The sequence below is a fragment of the Hyperoodon ampullatus genome (assembly GCF_949752795.1).
Source record: "Hyperoodon ampullatus genome assembly, chromosome: 19".
NCBI classification, from domain to species: domain Eukaryota; kingdom Metazoa; phylum Chordata; class Mammalia; order Artiodactyla; family Ziphiidae; genus Hyperoodon; species Hyperoodon ampullatus.
In genome coordinates, this window is record NC_136932.1 from 14,157,914 (window position 1) to 14,178,137 (window position 20,224).

A 20,224-nucleotide genomic window follows, 5' to 3' on the forward strand; every position below is an offset into this window, starting at 1 on the left:
CGCACGGGCTCAGTAGTTGTGGCTCGCGGGCTGTAGAGCTCAGGCTCAGTAGTTGTGGTGCACAGGCTTAGTTGCTCCGCGGCATGTGGGGTCTTCCTGGACCAGGGCTCGAACCCGTGTCCCCTGCATTGGCAGGGGGATTCTTAACCACTGCACCACCAGGGAAGTCCCCAAGAACTCTATTTTTGAGAGTAGTCTTTATCAAAATGTTTTATCACTCAGTTGTTCAACCAGTGTTTAATGAGCACCTTCTCTGGGTGTGAGAGACCCCTGGAGGACATCCTGAAGCAGCTGTGCTGGGTTCAGAGAGATGCCAGAGCCACAGCCACTGGGGCTCTGCCCTCCAAAGGTGCACTCCAGTTCAGGGCACTGGTATGAGAGTGAACACGGCTCCATCGCCTCTTCCTAGAGTTGCCCATGAAAGGCATGTGAGTGGCCTTAGGAAAAAGACAGATGCTGGCCCTCCCCTCAGGGCCAAGGCCTGCAGAGGTGTACAGTGAACCTGGCCTGTGTCCTGGGGGGAAAGATGCACCCCTGCACCTCACCCAACTACTGACCAACCCCAGAGACTGGAGACCTGGGGCATCCCCAAACCTGGCCTCCCTCCAGCTTTCTGGGAACCCCACTTCCCTGCGGACGTGCTTTGAGAAGGTGCATCAATGCAGGCAAGGCATGAAAATACCGTGCCCTGCCCAGGCCAGAGCCCTGGTTTTCACAGAACGATGACTTGGCTGGGTCCACCTGGGTTGCAGAACAGTGGCCTGTCATCACCTGCATCAAGGTGTGTCCCAGTTGCCCTTGGCTTTGGCCATGGAGGCCCAGACTGAACCAGAGTGAGAGTCAACCACAGCCAGCAACTCAGATCCTTGTTGTTCTGCGTCTAGTCTGTTCTCCCCTTGGTCCCAGTGTTCTCATCTTTTGTAACTACTTTACCGTATGCTGTGAGGCTAAGCTGCCTCCAAACCATCACAAACTAATCAACATCTTGGTATCTCTTCACTCTGTCCCTATCAGATGAAAAAACTAAAGCCCCAAAATTTAGGCATCTGAACTCTGATTTCATGAGTGCCTCTGAAATCTAGACGTGGTACAAATGTCCCTTGCCTCAGACCCAAATTGTGGTCTGTAAATCGGGGTCATGGCAATCACAAAAATGTTGGGAGATAGGGCAGGAGATATGAGGTAATTCCCACCCACCCTTTCCCGGAGAGCAGAGGGTGCCTGTGATGGCTTATTTTGAAGCCCTGCCGCTCAGCGGGCCAGCACCCGGGCCAGGACCCCACCGAACTGGGGTGGAGGCCGCAGCTGCAGAGACACATGTTCATAGCCTTTCGTTGCCTGAGGCCCAGCTCCTGTACAGTGCGTGCTGTGAGGTAGACAGGCATCCCAGGAGCTACAACCACCTCTGCCTGACTCTTGTTCTACTGACCCTGGGGGAGGGGCACAGAGAACTTGGTCTTGACCTTCAGGAATTCATATTCTAGGTGAGGAAGTACCACAAGAGATGAGAAGACAGGCCCTCAGGAGCTACGTGTCAATAAATACAAACTCTCAGAAGTACAAAAACATCTTTTTTTCTATGTTTTACCATTTCTGAAATCAGGATGTTATTATATAGCCAACGTGTGCATTTAATGTGGGAGTGTCCTTTTTCCTGTCAAGTTATTAAATCTATGATGAGTGAAAATCAGTGGGGTTGGCATTTCACAACCGAGGAAGTGAACACAAATGAAGAATCGAGTGTAGACGGGGGTGTGGTGGGGTTAGAGTTAGGCTTTGAACTGTGAAGGAAAAGGAGCTGCTCAGTCCAGAGCCACGCCGCCCGACAGGAGCAACATTTGGGCCACGTATGTTATTTTAAATGTTCGAAAGCCACGTTAAAGAAAAAACCTGGGGAAAAAAAAAAGCTTTAATACTTTTACTTAGGTCATCGTATACCAAATATCCCAACATGTCAGTATAAAAAGGCATCAAGGGAATATCGTACACTCCCCTCCTGTCCTCAGTCTTGACGTCCGGTGCGTGTTACGCTCACTCCCAATCACGCTGCCCGGCCGCATTTTAGAGCTCGGTGCCCGCTAGCGACCCCCCTGGCAGACGGCACGGGTCTACCCGGGCGCCTAAAAGCGACCCAGAGGCTGCTTCGTGGGACTGGCAGCCGGTGGGAGGGAGGGAAGGTGCCGCAGGAGACGGTGCCGGCCCTGACCCTCTCAGCAGGCGGACGGCCCCATTCCGGGCCCAGCCGAGTCTTGCCGGCCCCATCGCGTCCTGCCTCGGTCCTCCCCGCACCCCCCGCGCGCTGCCCCTGCGCCTCGCTACGCCGCCACCGGGAGCGCCCTAACCGCCCGCCAAGGCGCCCGGGGCGACGCCCGTGCCGGAGCCCCGCCGCTACTGCAGGGGCCGCACGGGCCTCACGCGCGCCGGAAGCGCGTCAGCTCAGTTTCCAGCCTGAAGAGCTGGGGGGCGGTGTCAATTGGGGATACGCGGTCCAGTCAGAAAGCAACACGAGGGGTTTCGGAGGCGCAAGCGCGGCTCCGCCCCTCGGCTGGGGACTCCGCCCCACTGCCACGTTCGACGAAGGATAGCGCGCATGTCTCGGCCAATCAGGAGTCGCAGAGCCCAGGCCCCCGAAGGTAGCAGCCATTCCAGACCCGCTGAAGGTGTAGGAGAAAGCCACCAGTCACAAGGCCAGGGAGAGAAAGTTCTCCGCCAGGAGCCAATGAGAGGCCGGGAAAGAGTGCGAGCGCGAGCTCCTTGGCCAATCCTGGGCGAGGGCGAGGGAGGTGCCCGTAGCGATTCCGAATCCGGGGCCGTGGCCAGTGTGGACGCCCAATGCGAGAGCGGTGGAGGCGGGCCCCGGAGCCCACCGGCCAATCGGAGGTGGGCGCGGGCGGGCGCGCGCTCGGCGGCCTGCGTTATAAGGGCGGGGCGGGCAGTGCGCGCTCTCGTGGCCTGCTGTCCTGGCGGCGCCAACAGGAGCGCCGATCCCGTTCCGACATGCTACGCCGTGCTCTGCTCTGCCTGGCCCTGGCCGCGCTAGTTCGCGCGGGCGCCGGCGCCCCCGACGAGGAGGACCACGTCCTGGTGCTCCATAAGGGCAACTTCGACGAGGCGCTGGCGGCCCACAAGTACCTGCTGGTGGAGTTCTGTGAGTGCCGCCCGCTCGTCCGTCCGGGCCGGGCCTCGCCGTCACCGCGGCGTGGGGACGGAGTGGGGACAGAGGAGGGGCCGGGGTGCAGGAGCACTGGGGGGACAGAGGGACGGAGGGGGGCTGGAGGGTGGGGGGGCGCGGGGGTCCTGGGCGCCCCTCCCCACCCTCCCTCCCCCGGCCCCGCCAGAGGTGGGTTTGGGGGTCTAAAGGGCTGTCAGCTCTGCGGCCACCCCATGGATGCGCTGACTCCTAGCTCCTGGAGAGGCGCATCCTTAAGCGGAAACAGCCCACAGACCTGCTGTCAGTGTCCGTGCGCTGCCCGTGTCCTGGGGACATCCCTCCTGCCCAGCTGGACCCTGAGGGTGACCAAGGGCAGACAGCTTGGATGTGCTTTTATGCCTGAGGTCCACATGGCAGGATGTCTCTGTTAGCCTAAGTAAAACAGGGTCGACTGTGTAAGCTGCTACCTACGAAGGACCACGCAGGGTCCAGTCCCCTAATTGCTCGCCTGGACCAGTTCCCAGAGAACACTGCCCCTGCCCACACCACCTTCCACCAGGAACAGCTGTCTTCTGATTAACAGTGTTGCCAACCAGAATCCAGAACCTTTGTTTGTGTCCATAAGTGTTTGAGCCCTGACTATCTCAGGGGGAAATCTTAGGCCCAACACAGCTGCTAACCTGAGTTCAGAGAGAGTCTAAAGAACTCGAGTTAGATGTGAGTCTTGTACTCATGATTAGTCTCACTGAGTATACGGCTGCTGTGGCTTTAGCTGCCTAACTTCTTTGGTTCCTAAAGGGAAATTCCAGGGACTCAACTGCCCTGATCGCCTGCAGGTAGTAGGAAGTTACTAATCATGAAGACAAAAGCAGAGTGGGGCTGGTGGTTTGTCATTCATGGCCTCTATCCGATATTGCCCAAGAGAACCAAGCTATCAGCTCAAACTGTGCGTTCAGAGCGGTTATCTTGGTGCAAAGATAAGGATTTTATGGAGGGACGTACCAAAGGAGAAGGGAAGGGAGGCAATGGAGTGCGTCGGTGCTGCCTTCTAGGTCTTGCTTTCTCTCCCAGATGCCCCATGGTGTGGCCACTGCAAGGCTCTGGCCCCAGAGTATGCCAAAGCAGCTGGGAAGCTGAAGGCAGAAGGTTCCGAGATCAGACTGGCCAAGGTGGATGCCACTGAAGAGTCTGACTTGGCCCAGCAGTATGGCGTCCGTGGCTACCCTACCATCAAGTTCTTCAAGAACGGAGACACGGCGTCCCCCAAAGAGTACACAGGTGTGACCACGGCACTGTCCTTTCATTGCCTGCAGTTCTTGAAGATAGCAGAGGCGTGGAGGAGAACCCATTCTTAGACTGGGTTCTAGGTCTAGTTCAGACTCTGAGAGTTGTGTGAGGAACATTCTCATTCCTGAATCTCTCAAGTGGAGAGGGTCATCCCAGGGGGGTGGCTGGTAGGCTGAGGCTTGTCCTAAGGTTGACCAGTGAGGTGGTGGGGGAGGCTGAGCAAATGGAGCAACACGTCAGCCTTTGCTGGCTCTCTGGTGTGCCTGCCACCAAGGCGGGAGCAAGGGCCTTTCACAGAGGAGGGGCAAGCGGAGATCCGTGGGTACTGGTCTGGGGCTCGTGCCGGTCATGGCAGAGCTTGAATCCATGCCCGGCTTCGTCTGCGGCACAGGCCCTGTCACTGCTCGGCCGCCTCCCCTGTGTAGCCTGGTCGGTACCAGTGACAGCGGAGAATCATTGTCTGTAAAACAGGTTCTGTAGGGCTTCCCTGGTGGCACAGTGGTTGAGAGCCCGCCTGCCGATGCAGGGGACACAGGTTCGTGCCCCAGTCCAGGAAGATCCCACATGCCGCAGAGCGTCTGGGCCCGTGAGCCATGGCCGCTGAGCCTGCACGTCCGGAGCCTGTGCTCCGCAACGGGAGAGGCCACAACAGTGAGAGGCCCACGTACTGCAAAAAAATAAAAAATAAAAAAACAGGTTCTGTGGCTTCTCTGCTAGAATCCTTTAGAGCAGCTCATCTTGTTAGTTCTGATGTCAGCAGCTTTGGTCTTCTCAGTAGGCTGCTGTTTTATTGCTCCCACTTTTACTTATGTTCACTTTTGGAATGGAAGTGCCTTATGCAGAGTTACCATGATCCCGTCACTAACACTAAGGCTTTGTATATGAGACAACTCTTCCTGACTCCACCTGTAACTGATAGCACAGCTTTCACTTATTCTCTGCAGAATGCTTTTTTTTTTAAGCTATTCTTTAAAGATTTATCTTAAGTGTTTTGTTTCTTTTTTTAAAAAAAATATTTATGTATTTATTTGTGGCTGCGTTGGGTCTTGGTTGCTGCACGCGGGCTTTCTCTAGTTGCAGCGAGCAGGGGCTACTCTTCGTTGCGGTACGCAGGCTTCTCATTGTGGTGGCTTCTCTTGTTGTGGAGCACGGGCTCTAGGCGTGCGAGCTTTAGTCATTGTGGCTTGTGGGCTTAGTGGCTCCACGGCATGTGGGATCTTCCCGGACCAGGAATCAAACCTGTGTCCCCTGCATCGGCAGGCAGATTTTTTTTTTTTTTTGCTTTACAATGGTGTGTTAGTTTGTGCTGTATAACAAAGTGAATCAGCTATACATATATCTCCATATCTCCTCCCTCTTGTGTCTCCCTCCCACCCTCGCTATCCCACCCCTCTAAGTGGACACAAAGCACTGAGGCAGGCAGATTCTTAACCACTGCGCCACCAGGGAAGTTCTAAAGCTATTTTTTTAAAAATATTTTATTTATCTATTTTGGCCGTGCCGGGTCTTAGTTGCGGCACGCGGGATTTCCGTTCTGGCACGGGGGAGCCAGTTCCCTGACCCAGGATCGAACTCGGGCCCCCTGCGTTGGGAGCGTGGAGTCTTACCCATTGGACCACCAGGGAAGTCCCTAAGGCAGAGTTCTTTTAAACATGAGATTTGGCAACCCTTTCCAGGTTGGACTAGGTAGTCGCAGGAGAAGCAATTTTCTTCCTTTTCGTTTTATTTGCTTGGGTGGCGTGCATGGGCTGATCTCCTCCTGTCAGTCCCGGAGGCATGTGGGGCGAGGACACCTCACCAGCCTTGGCGCACGAGGTGGTAGGGCCCAGCCCGCTTTCGCAGGGGAAAGCTGGCCTTGAGGCTGACTTGCTAACCAGCCCTTTCTTCCAATCCTGCCACATCTCTGATTAAGACGAAGCCTAGTGTGAGACCACTGCAGGGAAAGTGCACGTGTGTTTAATGAATTTAAATGTCAAGGAAAATTTACAAAGGTATTAGTGGAAAAAAATGACTTGTAATCTGTTACCCAGAGGTAACCACTGCCTTTTTCTCCTTTAAACACAACCACAGTCTCCCGTATACCCAGAAACTCCTTTTTAGCCCTGGAATTTGGGCAGGTATGTAGACAGGATGCCTTTTCTGTGGCAAGAGGATGTTTTGCTCTGGTTTTGGCAGAGAGGTCGGATAAGGATGGGCGGGGAGGGTGGGCGCACCCCTGGTTTCAAGTGGACCCTGCATGTGTTTGGGTGCAGCTGGCAGAGAAGCCGACGATATCGTGAACTGGCTGAAGAAGCGCACAGGTCCTGCCGCCAGCATGCTGTCTGACGGGGCTGCCGCGGAGACCTTGGTGGAGTCCAGCGAGGTGGCAGTCATCGGCTTCTTTAAGGTAGAGGCTTTGGAACTTCATCCCGGGTCTTCCTTCCTCCTGCCGTGGCCTGGGCACCGCAGTCTGCCCTGTTGCTGACCAGGGCAGGGGTTCTCAGTTTTGTGGTGGCGGCCACCTCTGGTTCTCCTCTCCAGGACATGGAGTCGGAATCTGCCAAGCAGTTCTTACTGGCAGCAGAGGCCACTGATGACATCCCCTTCGGGATCACATCCAACAGTGACATGTTCTCCAAATACCAGGTGGACAAGGACGGGGTTGTCCTCTTGAAGAAGGTGAGTGGCCCTCGGGGGGCGGGTGGGGGCGGTGCTGTGCCGCAGGGCTGGTGTTGCCTTCGAGGACCTTGCCCGGGCGGTGCTGGCTGCTGGACTGAGGCCCACCTGTTATCAAGGCCCATTTTGCAACGTCAGGTTGTAGGAGCCTCTTAGACAGTGGCCTTCAGCCCTTCAGCCGTGGGCCCTTTGTTCCAGCTTCTGTGGTGGCCCCAGTGCAGTGTTCTATGGAAGCCAGGTGGCTTCGGAGTGTTAGCTTGTGAAAGGTAAGCTGTGGTGAGACGTGTACCAAAGTTTGGCATTTTAACCACTTTTAAGTATAGGATTCAGCGGCGTTAATTACATTTGCGATGTTGTGCAGCTGTCACTCCTGTTTGTTTCCACTCTGGAGTATTAGTGGCATGTGTTCCCACCCTGTTGGTAGAGCCTGGCCCCAGGGCTCCCTCGGGCTCCTCCAGGCTCCCCCAGCCCCGTGTCTGTTGTTCCTTCCGAGTGTCTTTTAACCACTCGGCGCTCTTGCTAGGACACAGCTGAGATTGGTGTGTGCATGGCATTACCCGAGTGGACGATGGGGGTCTCTCTTTTATCTTAGCCAGCAGACAGTGGGCCTGGGGCTGGCTGAGCACCCATGCTCTTGGGACACAGCTGTCCCTGGATGGGGTGCTGAGTGGAGGAGGAGGGAAGGCTGTGGGGGAGGGGCTGAGACTGGAGGCATGTCTTCAGGGGGTGGGGCTGGACCTTCGACTCCCGTCCTGTTTTGTCCCCAGGGTTAGAAGGTAGTTAGAAGTAGCGTTACAGCAAAGTTGTAAATCGCAGTGTTTGGGGGGCCCCCACTGTGTGTGCACTCCCGCTGGGGCACTGCTGAGCCTCCAGCACCTGGGGGTGGGGAGCATGGGGCGGCGCAGGCCTCCCAGCTGCACAGGGTTTTGGGGCAGCTTGCTTTCAGCTCTTTCTGAAGCCCCTTCTTCGAAAGAACTCAAGGCATTATATATGCTCCCTTTTCTTAGTAGACATCCTCATGATGTCTCCTAAAGGGAATAGAATTGCTAAATTAGTCAATTGTCTTCCCAAAAGTGCCCAGGAAGCTGTAATTAACAGCTGATTAGGAAAAAACCCTGCCGAGTTGGATGGAATTGAGTGGAACGAAGGTCCTGGGCTCACCCTGCAGTTCTGGGTGAGGAACTGGGAGACTCAGGCCTGCAGAGCTTGCAAATCCCCTTTCATCAGCTTGGTCCACACATTTCTTTTCCATTATCCTTGAGGTCTGGAGTGGCATCTGTCACACTGGATCGATGGTTTCGGTGATCATGTGTCCTTGAAGGTTAGCACGATTGTTCTTTGTTCTGCAAAGACTGTAGTGACGGTAGCTCATCTGTTCTTGGCCTCAAGTCTTTGGTGTTCACGCAGGCTGGGCACAGCCGACCCCCTCAGGTCTGGTGCCAGTAGGCGGGGCATCCCCTCTTCCACTCGTTTGCTTCCAGTGACTGTGCTGGAACGGCATGGCTTCCTCGGGCAGCTGTGAGCAAGAGCCTGGCAGAGCCCACAGGTTTTGTGTTGGGGGGTCAGTAGGGGTCACAACTGCAGTCAGACAGCTCCCCGGATGAGAGGAAGAAGATGCAGATTCCTGCCCGGCCTGTGGTCCCCATTCTCCGCCTTTACTTGTTCCCCTTCCTACAGGCTGTTCGCCTAGTTCCTCAAAGTTCGCTGGGTCTTCCAGTGGGCAGCCTCGAGAGTGGGACGGGGCTCCCAGGAACGGCCAGCTGCCACTTGAGAGGGAGGATGGCGAGGGTGGGGCTCCAGCAGAACTTGAGCCCGAGGTTCCCAGCTTGGGTCCCAGGTCAGCTGGGTTCCAGGTCGTTGGAACTTGGACCACTGGTTTGAGAGCTGATCATCCTGTGTCTTTGTTTGGTGTTTACTTTGTTTTTCTTTTTCATCTTTGAAGCTGGGGGCTTAAGAGTGGGTGTGGGGCCTTTTTGTGACATTCTCAATTGTGGTCTGGAGGGGTGGCCTTTGCCCAGGACCCCAGGCCTTCTGCAGCTGTCCCCACATAAACGAGGGCTGGCTGTTTGGTTTTTACCAAAGCAGACATTGAACATAGTGTAACATGGCAATATTACCTCGAAGACTAGGTCCCGGCAGAGGCACGGCAGTTTTGGAGGAGGGGGGATGGTGGCCTGTTTGCCTATAATGGGGGCTCCACTTTATGCCGGATGGTGCCCAGCCGTGGCCAGGCCAGCCTCTCGCCTCCATTTCCTTCCTGTTTCTCTGCACCTTCCCTTTGCGGGTGTGGGGAAGGCAGAGCAGGCTTCAGCTCCCTGGGCCTGGCCCTCTGTGTGGTCCTACTTAGCAGCACGTGTTGTGATCAAGCCATGTGTCAGGCTGTACGTAAGTGCAGTAGGAGTGGGAAGTGGCCACCTGCTTTTCTGGAAGTTACTTTAGGAAAACGCAGAGGGAAATGACCAGGAAGGGAAGGTGAGTGGTTTTTTTTCTCCAAGTCCCATTTGAGTTCACAGGGGTGATGGGAGGCTCACTGACCTGCTGGACAGGCCAAGGCACAGCTTAGCCTTCCTCACGAGGAGCTGTGTCTGCCATCCCCATCCAGAGCAGGGCCGCACCTCACGGCTCTGCGGCGGCAGCCCCAGGGCTTTGAAGCTCTTAACAGGTCACTGGAGTTCCCAAAGATCTTTTGTTTGTGTGGATTACACCTATCCATTTTTATTGTGTTAGAAGTGTTAGAAGTTAGAGCCGAGAAATTTAAAAAAAACCAAATAACTTGTTCATTCTGAAGTAACAATAATAAATGTTACATGTTATCAAAACTGACATTTTGGGGGAATGCCCTGGCGGTCTAGTGGTCAGGAATCCGCACTTTCACTGCAGAGGGCCTGGGTTCAATCTCTGGTTGGGGAACTAAGATCCCACAAGCTAGATGGTGCGGCCAAAAAAAAAAAAAAAAAAGATTTTTGTGAAAATTAATTTTTCCCAGACAACAACATTTTAGGGGTAAGAGTGGTATTTTAGATTTCTGCTGGTCTCTAATGTCTGCCCAAACAGAAGACAGCTGGGTTCTCCTGTTTGCCTTTAGTCTGACGTAATGTCATGCCGTACTGCACACTCCGGGGGGGAAAGGGTGACAAGGCACCTGCCGTCTGAGCATGATTGTGAAAATCACTCTGACCTTGCATCCACCCAGGGAGGGCCTTGGACCCACAGGGGTGAGGCCCGCACTTGGAGAGCTGCAGTTTTAGGGACTTGGCAATGAGGAAGTCCCCTGGCACCCAGGACGTGGGGTTCTCGTGGCTTGTCAGGAACATGTTGGGGCAGGGTCTGGGTCAGCTGCTGCCATCCTGGCACGTGGGAGGCTGTGTGCGCTCCTAGTGACCTCACTGTTGCCTGGTGCCCAGAGGATATGTCCCTGCAGCCGTCACCTGGTTTTGCTTTGGACGGAGGCACGTGGGTCCTGCCCCCGACTGCGCTCAAAACCCAGACAGGAAAATGCTGCAGACTGCGTTCCTAGCCAAGTCCGGCCAGCCGGGGCCACAGGTGGCTTTGTGGGGAGCCTCGGGATCCACACCTTTCTCTCTCCACAGTTTGACGAAGGCCGGAACAACTTTGAGGGGGAGGTCACCAAGGAGAAACTTCTGGACTTCGTCAAGCACAACCAGTTACCCCTGGTCATCGAGTTCACTGAGCAGGTGTGGCTCTGTGCTGCTGGTCCTGCCCCTGGTGGGGGGAGGTTCGGGGGGTCATGGTGTTTGGTCGTGGGGACCCCCACTTGCAGAGCCCCTGCTGTTGTCCAGGCTTGTGGCGGCGTTGGGGCCATTGAGAGAATAGCCTGTGTCAACAGTTTGGTTTGTGACTCAGACCAAGTAACTTGCGTTTCTGACACAGACAGCCCCGAAGATCTTCGGAGGGGAAATCAAGACTCACATCCTGCTCTTCCTGCCGAAGAGCGTGTCTGACTACGAGGGCAAGCTGAGCAACTTCAAAAAAGCTGCCGAGAGCTTCAAGGGCAAGGTGAGCGCTCCCGGTGGCCTGCGGGTGGCTCGGCCCCAGGTTGAAGGCTGGTCCAGAGTGTTCTTCCTGCCTCAGGACAGCCTGTTTAGTCTCGGGGTCCCAGCTGTTGGGAGTGGGCAGCAGGGAGGCAGAGGGAGCGCTTGTCCTGCAGTGCCGTCAACGTGCCTTTTCTCCCCCAAGATCCTGTTTATCTTCATCGACAGCGACCACGCCGACAACCAGCGCATCCTGGAGTTCTTCGGCCTGAAGAAGGAGGAGTGCCCGGCCGTGCGCCTCATCACGCTGGAGGAGGAGATGACCAAGTACAGGCCAGAGTCGGACGAGCTGACGGCAGAGAAGATCACCGAGTTCTGCCACCGCTTCTTGGAGGGCAAGATCAAGGTACAGGCCGTGTCTGGGGGTGGGCGGGGGGTACTGCTGAGGATCCTGGTGGCGCATGGAGCAGCCCGGCCTCACAGGCTCACCCCCTCCTGAGGCTCTGGAAGCAGCTCGGCAGCGGAGGGGTCCCTGGGTGACCGCGCATGCCTGACCCTGCTCTACCTGCCCTCTAGCCCCACCTGATGAGCCAGGAGCTGCCTGATGACTGGGACAAGCAGCCTGTCAAAGTGCTCGTCGGGAAGAACTTCGAAGAGGTCGCTTTTGATGAGAAAAAGAACGTCTTTGTGGAGTTCTGTAAGTGAGGCCCTCCAGCTCCTCAGGGCTCGGTGGGGCAGGGCACTTTCCGGCCGAGCGAGACTCAGAACGGCTCTCTTTCAGATGCCCCGTGGTGCGGTCACTGCAAGCAGCTGGCCCCCATCTGGGATAAGCTGGGAGAGACGTATAAGGACCACGAGAACGTCGTCATTGCCAAGATGGACTCCACAGCCAACGAGGTGGAGGCGGTGAAAGTGCACAGCTTCCCCACGCTCAAGTTCTTCCCCGCCAGCGCCGACAGGACGGTGCGCCCGCCATCGAGGGCTGGGTGGGAAGGGTGTGCAGGGGCAGCGGGGGGCTGTCAGGTGGGACCGCTTCCCGCATCTCATTCCCCTCCCCACAGGTCATCGACTACAATGGGGAGCGGACACTGGACGGTTTTAAGAAATTCCTGGAGAGCGGCGGCCAGGACGGAGCCGGGGATGACGATGTAGGTGGTCACCGGACCCCGCGGCCCATGGGACATGCTTTCTCAGTGCTGCCGGGCAGCGCTACACGGGGGTGTTGGAAGGGTTTTTAGGTGCCGGTGTTTGCTCAGGAATCTTCTCAGGCTCGTCTGGCACGTTCCCTGTTGAGCTGAGGTGCTCTGCTGGGTGTGAGCTCAGGCCTGTCCACGTCAGCTAGGGTCAGCTGGGGGTAGTGGAGGGGACGTCAGAAGTGCCAGGCCAAGAGGGTGTGGCAGGGTGGGCGTGGTGCAGGGAATGGTCAGCTGAGGCCGCAGGGCCCGCCCGGAAGCGCAGGGATGTGGGACAAGGGGGCAGACCTGCTGGGGGGTGGGCAGGTGAGGAGTGCCAGGGCCGTTTGTGCTGCTGTGGTTGATGGGCTGTCACTGGCCTCTCAAACTCCAGGGTTACAGGGGTGGATGTTACACACCAGCAGTTCCCTGCTTGGTCTTCACGCTGGGGCAGCCCCTGCACTCACCTGCTGGACGGCGTGGGCTGGGCTCCCACAGCACCAGCTCTGCTTCCACCCTGTCTTGTGGGCAGAAGTCCCCATGCCTCGCTCTCCTCGGGAAGCCCACCCCACATATACGCACATCTGCTCACAGAGACCAAAGTTGGCTGCTCGTGTCCGAGTGGCCAGCTGGTCCCTGGCGTACTTGGCATGCGTGTGGGGGCCTCAGCATGCCAGCTTGGCCTGGACCTCTCATTTCCCTTCCTTTTCATCCTCCATCCCAGGACCTAGAAGACCTCGAAGAAGCAGAAGAGCCTGATCTGGAGGAAGACGATGATCAAAAAGCTGTGAAAGATGAACTGTAACACAGAAAACCAGACCTGGGCACCCAAACCTGGCACCTCCCAGTGGGCTGCACACCCAGCAGCACAGCCTCCGGACGTCCGCAGACCCTCCCGGAGAGGGAGCGTCGATCGGAAATGCAGGGAACTTTTTTGAAGCCACACTTCACTCTAACACACTTGTAAATCTAAACCCGTCTTCCTTTGCTTTTCAACTTTTGGAAAGGGGTTTATTTCCAGGCCAGCCCAGCCCATCTTGGTGGGCCTTTTTTTTTTAATTGTGATGTACTTTTTTGTACATGGTTCTGTCCAGAGTGCCCGCTAAAATGTTTTGGAATCTCACGCTGGCAATGTCTCATTCCTGTTAGGTTTATACTATCACTTAAAAAAAAAATTCCATCTGTGGGATTTTTAGATGTTTTTGGAAGTCAGGGTGTCTGTTCCACCTTGGCCAGGCCTCCCTGGGACTCCTGTCCCCTGTGTGGGGCGGGACCAGGCCGGTCTGGACAGGTCCCTCACCTCATGCGGTGTTGCCATGGTGGAGCGTGGCTCCTGCATCGTTTGGTTAAATGGTGACTTCAGGTTTCTGTCACAGGGGCCCCCCCATGACTGGAGGGTGCAGCTGCAGCCCCCTCCTTCCCCAAGCCAGGGTCCTCATTGCTCTGTGACATCCAGGGTGGCCTGAGGCCTGCACCAGGCAGAACCAGGACCCTCTGTTTCCAGGCTGGGAGACGGCCAAGGATGCTTGCTTGAACCGAATCACATGTTGACAGTTCTTCAGGCATTTCTACCACAATATTGGAATTGGACACATTGGCCAAATAAAATTGAAATTTTCTGCCTGTTGTTGCCTCTGCCTTACAACCTCCAGGCACGGGGAGTGGGGCTGGAATTCCAAGTTTCTCGGGAGAGGAGGTAGGCTTGGTGGGGGCCGCTCTTGTTGAGACATCTCTTTCTTGGAACGCAGCAGAGACGCAGAAGCGTGCACAAATCCTGTGGGCACAGTGTGCGGAGCTGTCACCGTCATGACTGGGGGTGAGGGGTGCCTCTTGGCCCTGTTCCTCTGCCGTCAGGCTGGCTTACCTGTGATGTAGTTGGGCAGCTTTACCCGCTCTGGGCATCCAGTGGTCACAACATGGATTCTGCCCATGTGTCATGTCAGGACATGATGGGCAGGGATGCGTGACTCTAACCTTAACCCTATAGGGTGGGGAGCGGCCCCTCCCCACCACTGCCTGGAACCACTGCAGCTTCTGATGAGAAATCAGGGGCGTTCAGACTTCAAGAATGCTGTGCTCATCACCAAGCCGTCATGTAAAAAAGAATCTGGAGTTAACGTAGCAAATCTCTAGTTTTTAAAATGTAATTTGACTTCTAGAACCTCCGCTTACTCATAGTTTACCTAGGGAAGAGTATTTCGATTGATTTTTTTTCCCCACAAACTCAAAAGCTGCCAGCCTGGCTGCAGTGCTGGGCTGATGGCACCTGAGCCTGGATTGGTGACACCTCTTGGGCCTTGGGGAGAGCTCCGAGTGGGAGACCCACAGGGGGCCAGCCGGGCTCAGGTGGGTGGCTGTCCCCGGCCAGGACAGCCCTGCCCAGCCCGGGGCTTCCCGTCTGTTGCTCTGTGCACACATCTGTAGCCACAGGTAGGACAGCAGGGCTGTTGATGACGTTATCGGAGGAAACAGGTGGAGATCCAGTCCACTTTGGGAGGTCAAGGACAGACCAAATGCGGCTAGGTCTCTGAGGAGCCCGGCCTGTCACTCCACGTGCTCCAGCAGTCCTTCCAACTTGGCTGCCTGGAGTAGGAAGTGTGCATGCATTACCTGATTCCCAGCCCCGAGCTCTGATGCTCCTGGGACCTTGGAGGTGGCAGGGGCAGGTCCAGCAGACGTGACCATGAGACTTGCTGTGAATACGGTTCCCTTGGTGGTCTCAGCCCATGGGGAGGTGGGTGTGTCATTTCCCCCATGACCACAGCCACGCTCCAGCCAGAGGCCCAGGTGTCTGCTCTTGCCCTCACAAACCCCAGGACTGCTCCTGCCTCTCACCTGGGCATGTGGTATACAGCTGGTGTCCAGGGAGAACCTGGCTTGTCCACATACTCTGGCATCCAGGTACAGCTCCCCAGCTCAGCCCATAGCTGGACTCCCTTCCCTGGTTCTCAGGTGGTCTGTGCCAGGGCTGCTCCAGGGTCTGTGTGTGTTGTGCCTCGGCTGTGCTGACACAATGAGACGTGTATCCGTGAAAGAGTGAGCTCGGGCACTTGGAGCTTCTGTGGGAGATCGCTGGGGAGATGTTAGCTCTGCCTTCCTAAACGTGCGCGGGTTCCCCAGGGGTATGCGTGTGGTTTCCAGAGGAGGGAACCCAGGGTGGGCTGAGAGCAGGGCTGTCAGGAGTCACAGCTGCGAGGGGTGGGCTATGCCCCGTGACAGGCGTGGGTGACCCTGCAGACCAGTTATGTGGAGCCTGGCCCTCTGCATAGAAAGCTTGGGACCAGGTGTCGCTGCCCGGAACAGGTCATGTGCTCCTGGGAGGGGGAGTGAGTCACCGATACCTTTCCCCTTTTGCCCAGGCAGCTGATTAGCACATTCCTGGGTCTGGGTTTGCTGGGACGTGGTGGTTGGAGTCCCAAACCCGGCAGCGCTGGTGGATTAGCGAAGTAACTTTGCAGGCTATGGGGTAGGCAGTCAAGGCTTAACAGCCTGGGGTGTCCCAATCTCTCTCTTCCTCTGTCCAGCTGGTAGGAAGCTGTTGGCCTGGAACTAAAAAGCAACTGCTGGGCCTGTGTACTGGACCCTCGAGGTCTGGCTTCTGCACCTGCCAGGAGGCAGCTGAGTGGGCCCTGCACAGACTCCTCTCCAGGCCCCTGGCTTGTTTTCTGCTAAATGCAAAGCTTTGCTAGTTGAGTTTCCTCGGACTTTTCAAAGTAAGAGGTGTTTTTTTTTTTTTTTTTTTTTAATGAATTTATTTATTTATTTTTGGCTGTGTTGGGTCTTCGTTTCTGCGTGAGGGCTTTCTCTAGTTGCGGTGAGCGGGGGCCACTCTTCATCACGGTGCGCGGGCCTCTCACCGTCGCAGCGGCCTTCTCTTGTTGCGGAGCACAGGCTCCAGACGCGCAGGCTCAGTAGCTGTTGTACACGGGCTTAGTTGCTCCGCGCCATGTGGGATTTTCCCCGACCAGGGCTCGAACCCGTGTCCCCTGCATTGGCAGGCAGATTCTCAACCACTGCGCCACCAGGGAAGCCCTCAAAGTAAGAGTTTTGCCCTCAATGTTTCACTTGCTTTAGTTCTCCAGAAGGCAGAACCTTAAAGTTGTGCAGACCAGGTCACTTGAGAAGTTCACACGGGCAGAGGCTCAGGGGCAAAGCTGTGTAAATACAGGTTTGGTGCTGGTGAGGTTGTGTGAAGAGCAGGTTAGCCTGCTCACGGCTGGCTTCTGCCAAAAGGCTTCTAAGTGAGTTGCTGTAGGCCGTGTCCATGGCTTTGAGGACGTGCTGCCCAGGTCCTGAACAGAATGACTTTCAGGCATCTCTCCCTTCTTTGATCCAAATATCCAAACAGAAACCCCAAAGCCGAGATCCTGAGCTCTCTCAGCTTGCCTCTAGCAGGATAGAGCGGGAGGGTCGCTCTTGGGGTCGCTAACAGACCCACCCTGATGGTTTGCCCCGCCTGGCCTAAGGCCTGTCACTGGTGGGAAAAACCATGCTGTTGGTGGCAGCTTCATCGGAGTTCTTTCATTTGATCCTCTGAGCGGGGCAGGCAGACAGAACTTTCCACAACATCAGAAAAGGCAATCTTCACATCAAAGGAAAGTTCTGTTTCTGTGTACAGCATAGGACTTTGTCTCTGGGCTTCGTGTAAACAAGCCGGAAGAAACTGTACCCAGTTCCTCCTAAGTGACCAAGAGTTAGGACCACCCAGCACCATACTCTGAGCCCGAAATGCAGGAGCACTGGGAACCACCCCTCCCTCGGGGCCCCTGCAGGGCCTGAGTCGGGTGGAGTTTCCCATGGAACATTAGTGGCAACAAGGCAGGCACAGAAACCCTGTCAGGGCAGGGAGCCCACTGTGGGCAGTGGCCTATCTGTAGCATTTGGCCCAAGGCTTTGCACCTAGGGTGCTGATGCATTTGTTGATTTGATTTTGTTGGATCAAGATCAGCCTGGTGATACAAGGACTTCTGATGCCCAAGTCCCTGCCCCACCCCCCACCCCGCCCCGTGCAGAGCGCTGACTAACCGTGGACCTGTCAGCATCCAGGCCTTCAGTGACTGCCCGGAGGATCTTGCCAATGTTAGGGGCCGAACCGCACCCCTCAATATTCGTGTTTTGAAGTGTTAACTCCCAATACCCCAGCGTGTGACCTTATTTGGAAGTGGAGTTGTTGCAGATATAACTGCTTAAGATGAGGTCATACTAGAGTAGCGTGGGCCCTAATCCAATGGCTGATCTCCTTATTAAAAGGGGAAATTTGGACACAGACACCTACTCAGGGACAGCACCGTGTGAACACGAAGGTGGAGATGGGTGATACGGCTACAGGCCAGTGAACATCAAGGACTTGTCACCAGAAGCCAGGAGATTGGCCTGGAGCAGATTCTCCCTGGGAAGGAAACAGCCCTGCCAGCACCTTGATCTTGATCTCCAGAACTGTTGTTTGAGATCCAGAGTCTGGTATTTCGTTACAGCAGCCCTGGAAGAGCAATACAGCCAGCTTCAGGTGCTGCAGGGACTGTGTGGACCCCACAGGCCCAGCTCTGCTCCCAGGGCGTGTCCCCTGTGCGCATCCATCCATTGGCTCTTGTCTCGCACTGAAGCCTAAGCTCCACCTCAGACCTTGGCCACCGCACTGAAGGCAGCCAGTGCTGGCCCAGCCTGCTGGGATATCTCACAATTCCACTGGTTGTACTCCTACAGGTAAGTATGCTCTAGGTCAGGTGCAGAGGGCACACACCGCCCAAGACGTGACAGCTATGGCGTCACGGTCCTTGGGTAGCAGACTAGATACCATGTTAAGTGTGAGCACCTGTGTTCTTGGCAGGGAGCAGCAGGAGCCTGGAACCAGGAGGAATGGAGGGGAATGGGAAGGAGGGGAATGAGGACCTGGGGGTGGAGGGGGCTGGGGGGGGTCGCAAAGTAAGGTCGGATGGGTTGAGTGGGAGCTGAGGCATTTAGATTCTAATCTGGGAGGTTTCCAAGCAGAAGGGCAGTGCCACTGAAGCCCACGTTTTGGGAAAACTGCCCTGAGAGTGATACGAGCCATGATGGAAGGTGACAAGTGACAGGGAGATGGGTAGGGATGGGCCTTCTCCACAGCAGGACCCTGTCCTGTGCTTCCTCAGGTGTGGGTGGCCCCCTTGCCTTCCCAGGAGGCAGAGGCAGCTGTGCTCACCGCGCATCATGCCCTTCTCCCCAAGTTCCCGGGACTGTAGGAGACCCTGACCTCGGTACCTGTTTGCCTTCCTTATGGGCCCTGCCCTTCTAGCGCCTCTCCTGCCCTCTGTCAGGCACCTTCGAGGTCCAGCTGAGGGACAGGGAGCAGTGGCCAGGAAGGATCTGACCCCTTTGGCCAGGAACAGTGACAGGTGGGCTGAAAGATGAACCACTAAACATGATCCCGAGGGCACGGCTGGAGCGGCTCAGTTTCAGCCCCTCGGGTGTAAGCATGACTGCGCAGCTTTATATAGCTCTGTGGGCCCTATATAAGCAGGAGGTGCCCTGGCCAGCGGGAGCACGGAGAGCACTGAGGTGGCTGTGCTGGAGGTTATCATCAGCCAGAAGAGCCTGCACGCCACTCTGGTCTGGGCACCTTCCTCCCCCAAGCAGGAGGGTCCCCACAGGGGTGGCCCACACCATAGCTGCCAGGATGCCCAGCAGAACAGCCCGCTATGCCCGCTACAGCCCGAGGCAGCGGCGCCGGAGGCTACTGGCTGATCGCAGTGTGCACTTCCCTAACGATGTCCTGTTCTTGGACCACATCCGCCAGGGCGACCTGGAGCAGGTGGGGCGCTTCATCCGGGCTCGGAAAGTCTCCCTGGACACCATCTACCCCTCAGGTGAGTGCCTGTGGGGCCAGTGAGGCTCTGTGGGGCGGCAGGGGAAAGCCTGAGCCTTGACCCCTCCTGTCCTGTTCAGGTCTGGCTGCCCTCCACGAAGCAGTGCTTTCTGGAAACCTGGAGTGCGTGAAGCTGCTAGTCAAATACGGGGCGGACATTCATCAGCGAGATGAGACAGGCTGGACACCCCTGCACATCGCTTGCAGCGATGGGTACCCTGACATAGCCAGGTGAGAGGGTGGCCTCCAGGATGTGGTCCCCCAAAAGGTGGCCCTGCTGGTGTAGCTAAGAACCCTAAGGGCTTCTGGAATCTCCTTTCTGCCCTGTTGCCCTCCCAAGAGAAAACTGCAAAAGTCAGCCATAGTTTCCAAAGGGTCTGGTTTCTTCCTCCTCACCTCACCTGGAAAAATAAAAAACAGGTGGACCTCAGAACCCCAGCCTGCTACCCTGGGGCAGGGGTGAGCATCCTGCAGGCCACCTCCCTTCCTCAACCAGGGATGCCCTTTGCACCCCAGGTACCTCATTTCCCTGGGGGCAGACAGAGAAGCAGCCAACGACGATGGTGATCTGCCCTCGGACCTCATTGACCCTGACTTCAAGGACCTGGTGGAGTTATTCAAAGGGACTAAGATGGACTGAGCCCAGACCCGCCCTCCTAGGGCTCTAGCCTTCCCTGGAGACGTCAGGTGCCCACCTCCCCCAAGTGCCAGGAGTGCCCCACCAGCCGGGCTGGGGGCCGCCCAGGCTGGCCAGGACCCCATACTTGGGCACAACCCTCGCCCCCCGACCCCGGCCTGGCTCTTCCTCCAGGTGAATTTTTTATTGCGACACTTTCTACTTTTTCAATAAACCTGATTCCCAAGCCCGTGGTGATGGCCTGATTACTGGGGACCGGCCCGTCCCAGTCCTTCGGCTCCGGCTGCTCCGGTGGTCAGCGGACCCCGCCCTCCACTCTGGTCTAGGGGTCCGGCAGTGCCGGAGCAAGCAGCCAGAGCCCCGCGGCTCCCGACCGCCAGTCCCTGCAGTTCGTCGACCCCGCCGCTCCCCGGCCCTGTCTGTCCCAGGACCCCGACCCCGCCGGCCCGGACCCCCCAGAACCCCGCTGCCTCGAGAGCCCGTCACCTC

The 20,224-nt window shown here is 56.6% G+C and overlaps 2 protein-coding genes across 2 annotated transcripts; both read left to right on the forward strand.

Annotated features, from left to right (window-relative positions):
* The first annotated feature begins 2,960 nt into the window (after positions 1–2,960).
* Positions 2,961–13,880, forward strand: P4HB (prolyl 4-hydroxylase subunit beta). Its single transcript, XM_079724813.1, has 11 exons — positions 2,961–3,148; positions 4,223–4,429; positions 6,691–6,824; positions 6,959–7,096; positions 10,684–10,788; positions 10,985–11,110; positions 11,291–11,491; positions 11,662–11,782; positions 11,867–12,048; positions 12,147–12,233; positions 12,982–13,880. Exons 1-11 carry the CDS (start codon positions 2,998–3,000, stop codon positions 13,060–13,062), a joined length of 1,533 nt encoding a protein of 510 aa, XP_079580939.1. The 5' UTR covers positions 2,961–2,997; the 3' UTR covers positions 13,063–13,880.
* Positions 13,881–18,909: 5,029 nt separating this feature from the next.
* On the forward strand, positions 18,910–19,955 carry PPP1R27 (protein phosphatase 1 regulatory subunit 27; the record flags this gene model as incomplete). The annotated part of the gene is made up of 3 exons (XM_079724848.1): positions 18,910–19,099; positions 19,179–19,329; positions 19,615–19,955. The coding sequence occupies 3 exons, from the start codon at positions 18,910–18,912 to the stop codon at positions 19,736–19,738; spliced, it is 465 nt and encodes a 154-aa protein (XP_079580974.1). The 3' UTR covers positions 19,739–19,955.
* Positions 19,956–20,224: the final 269 nt, after the last annotated feature.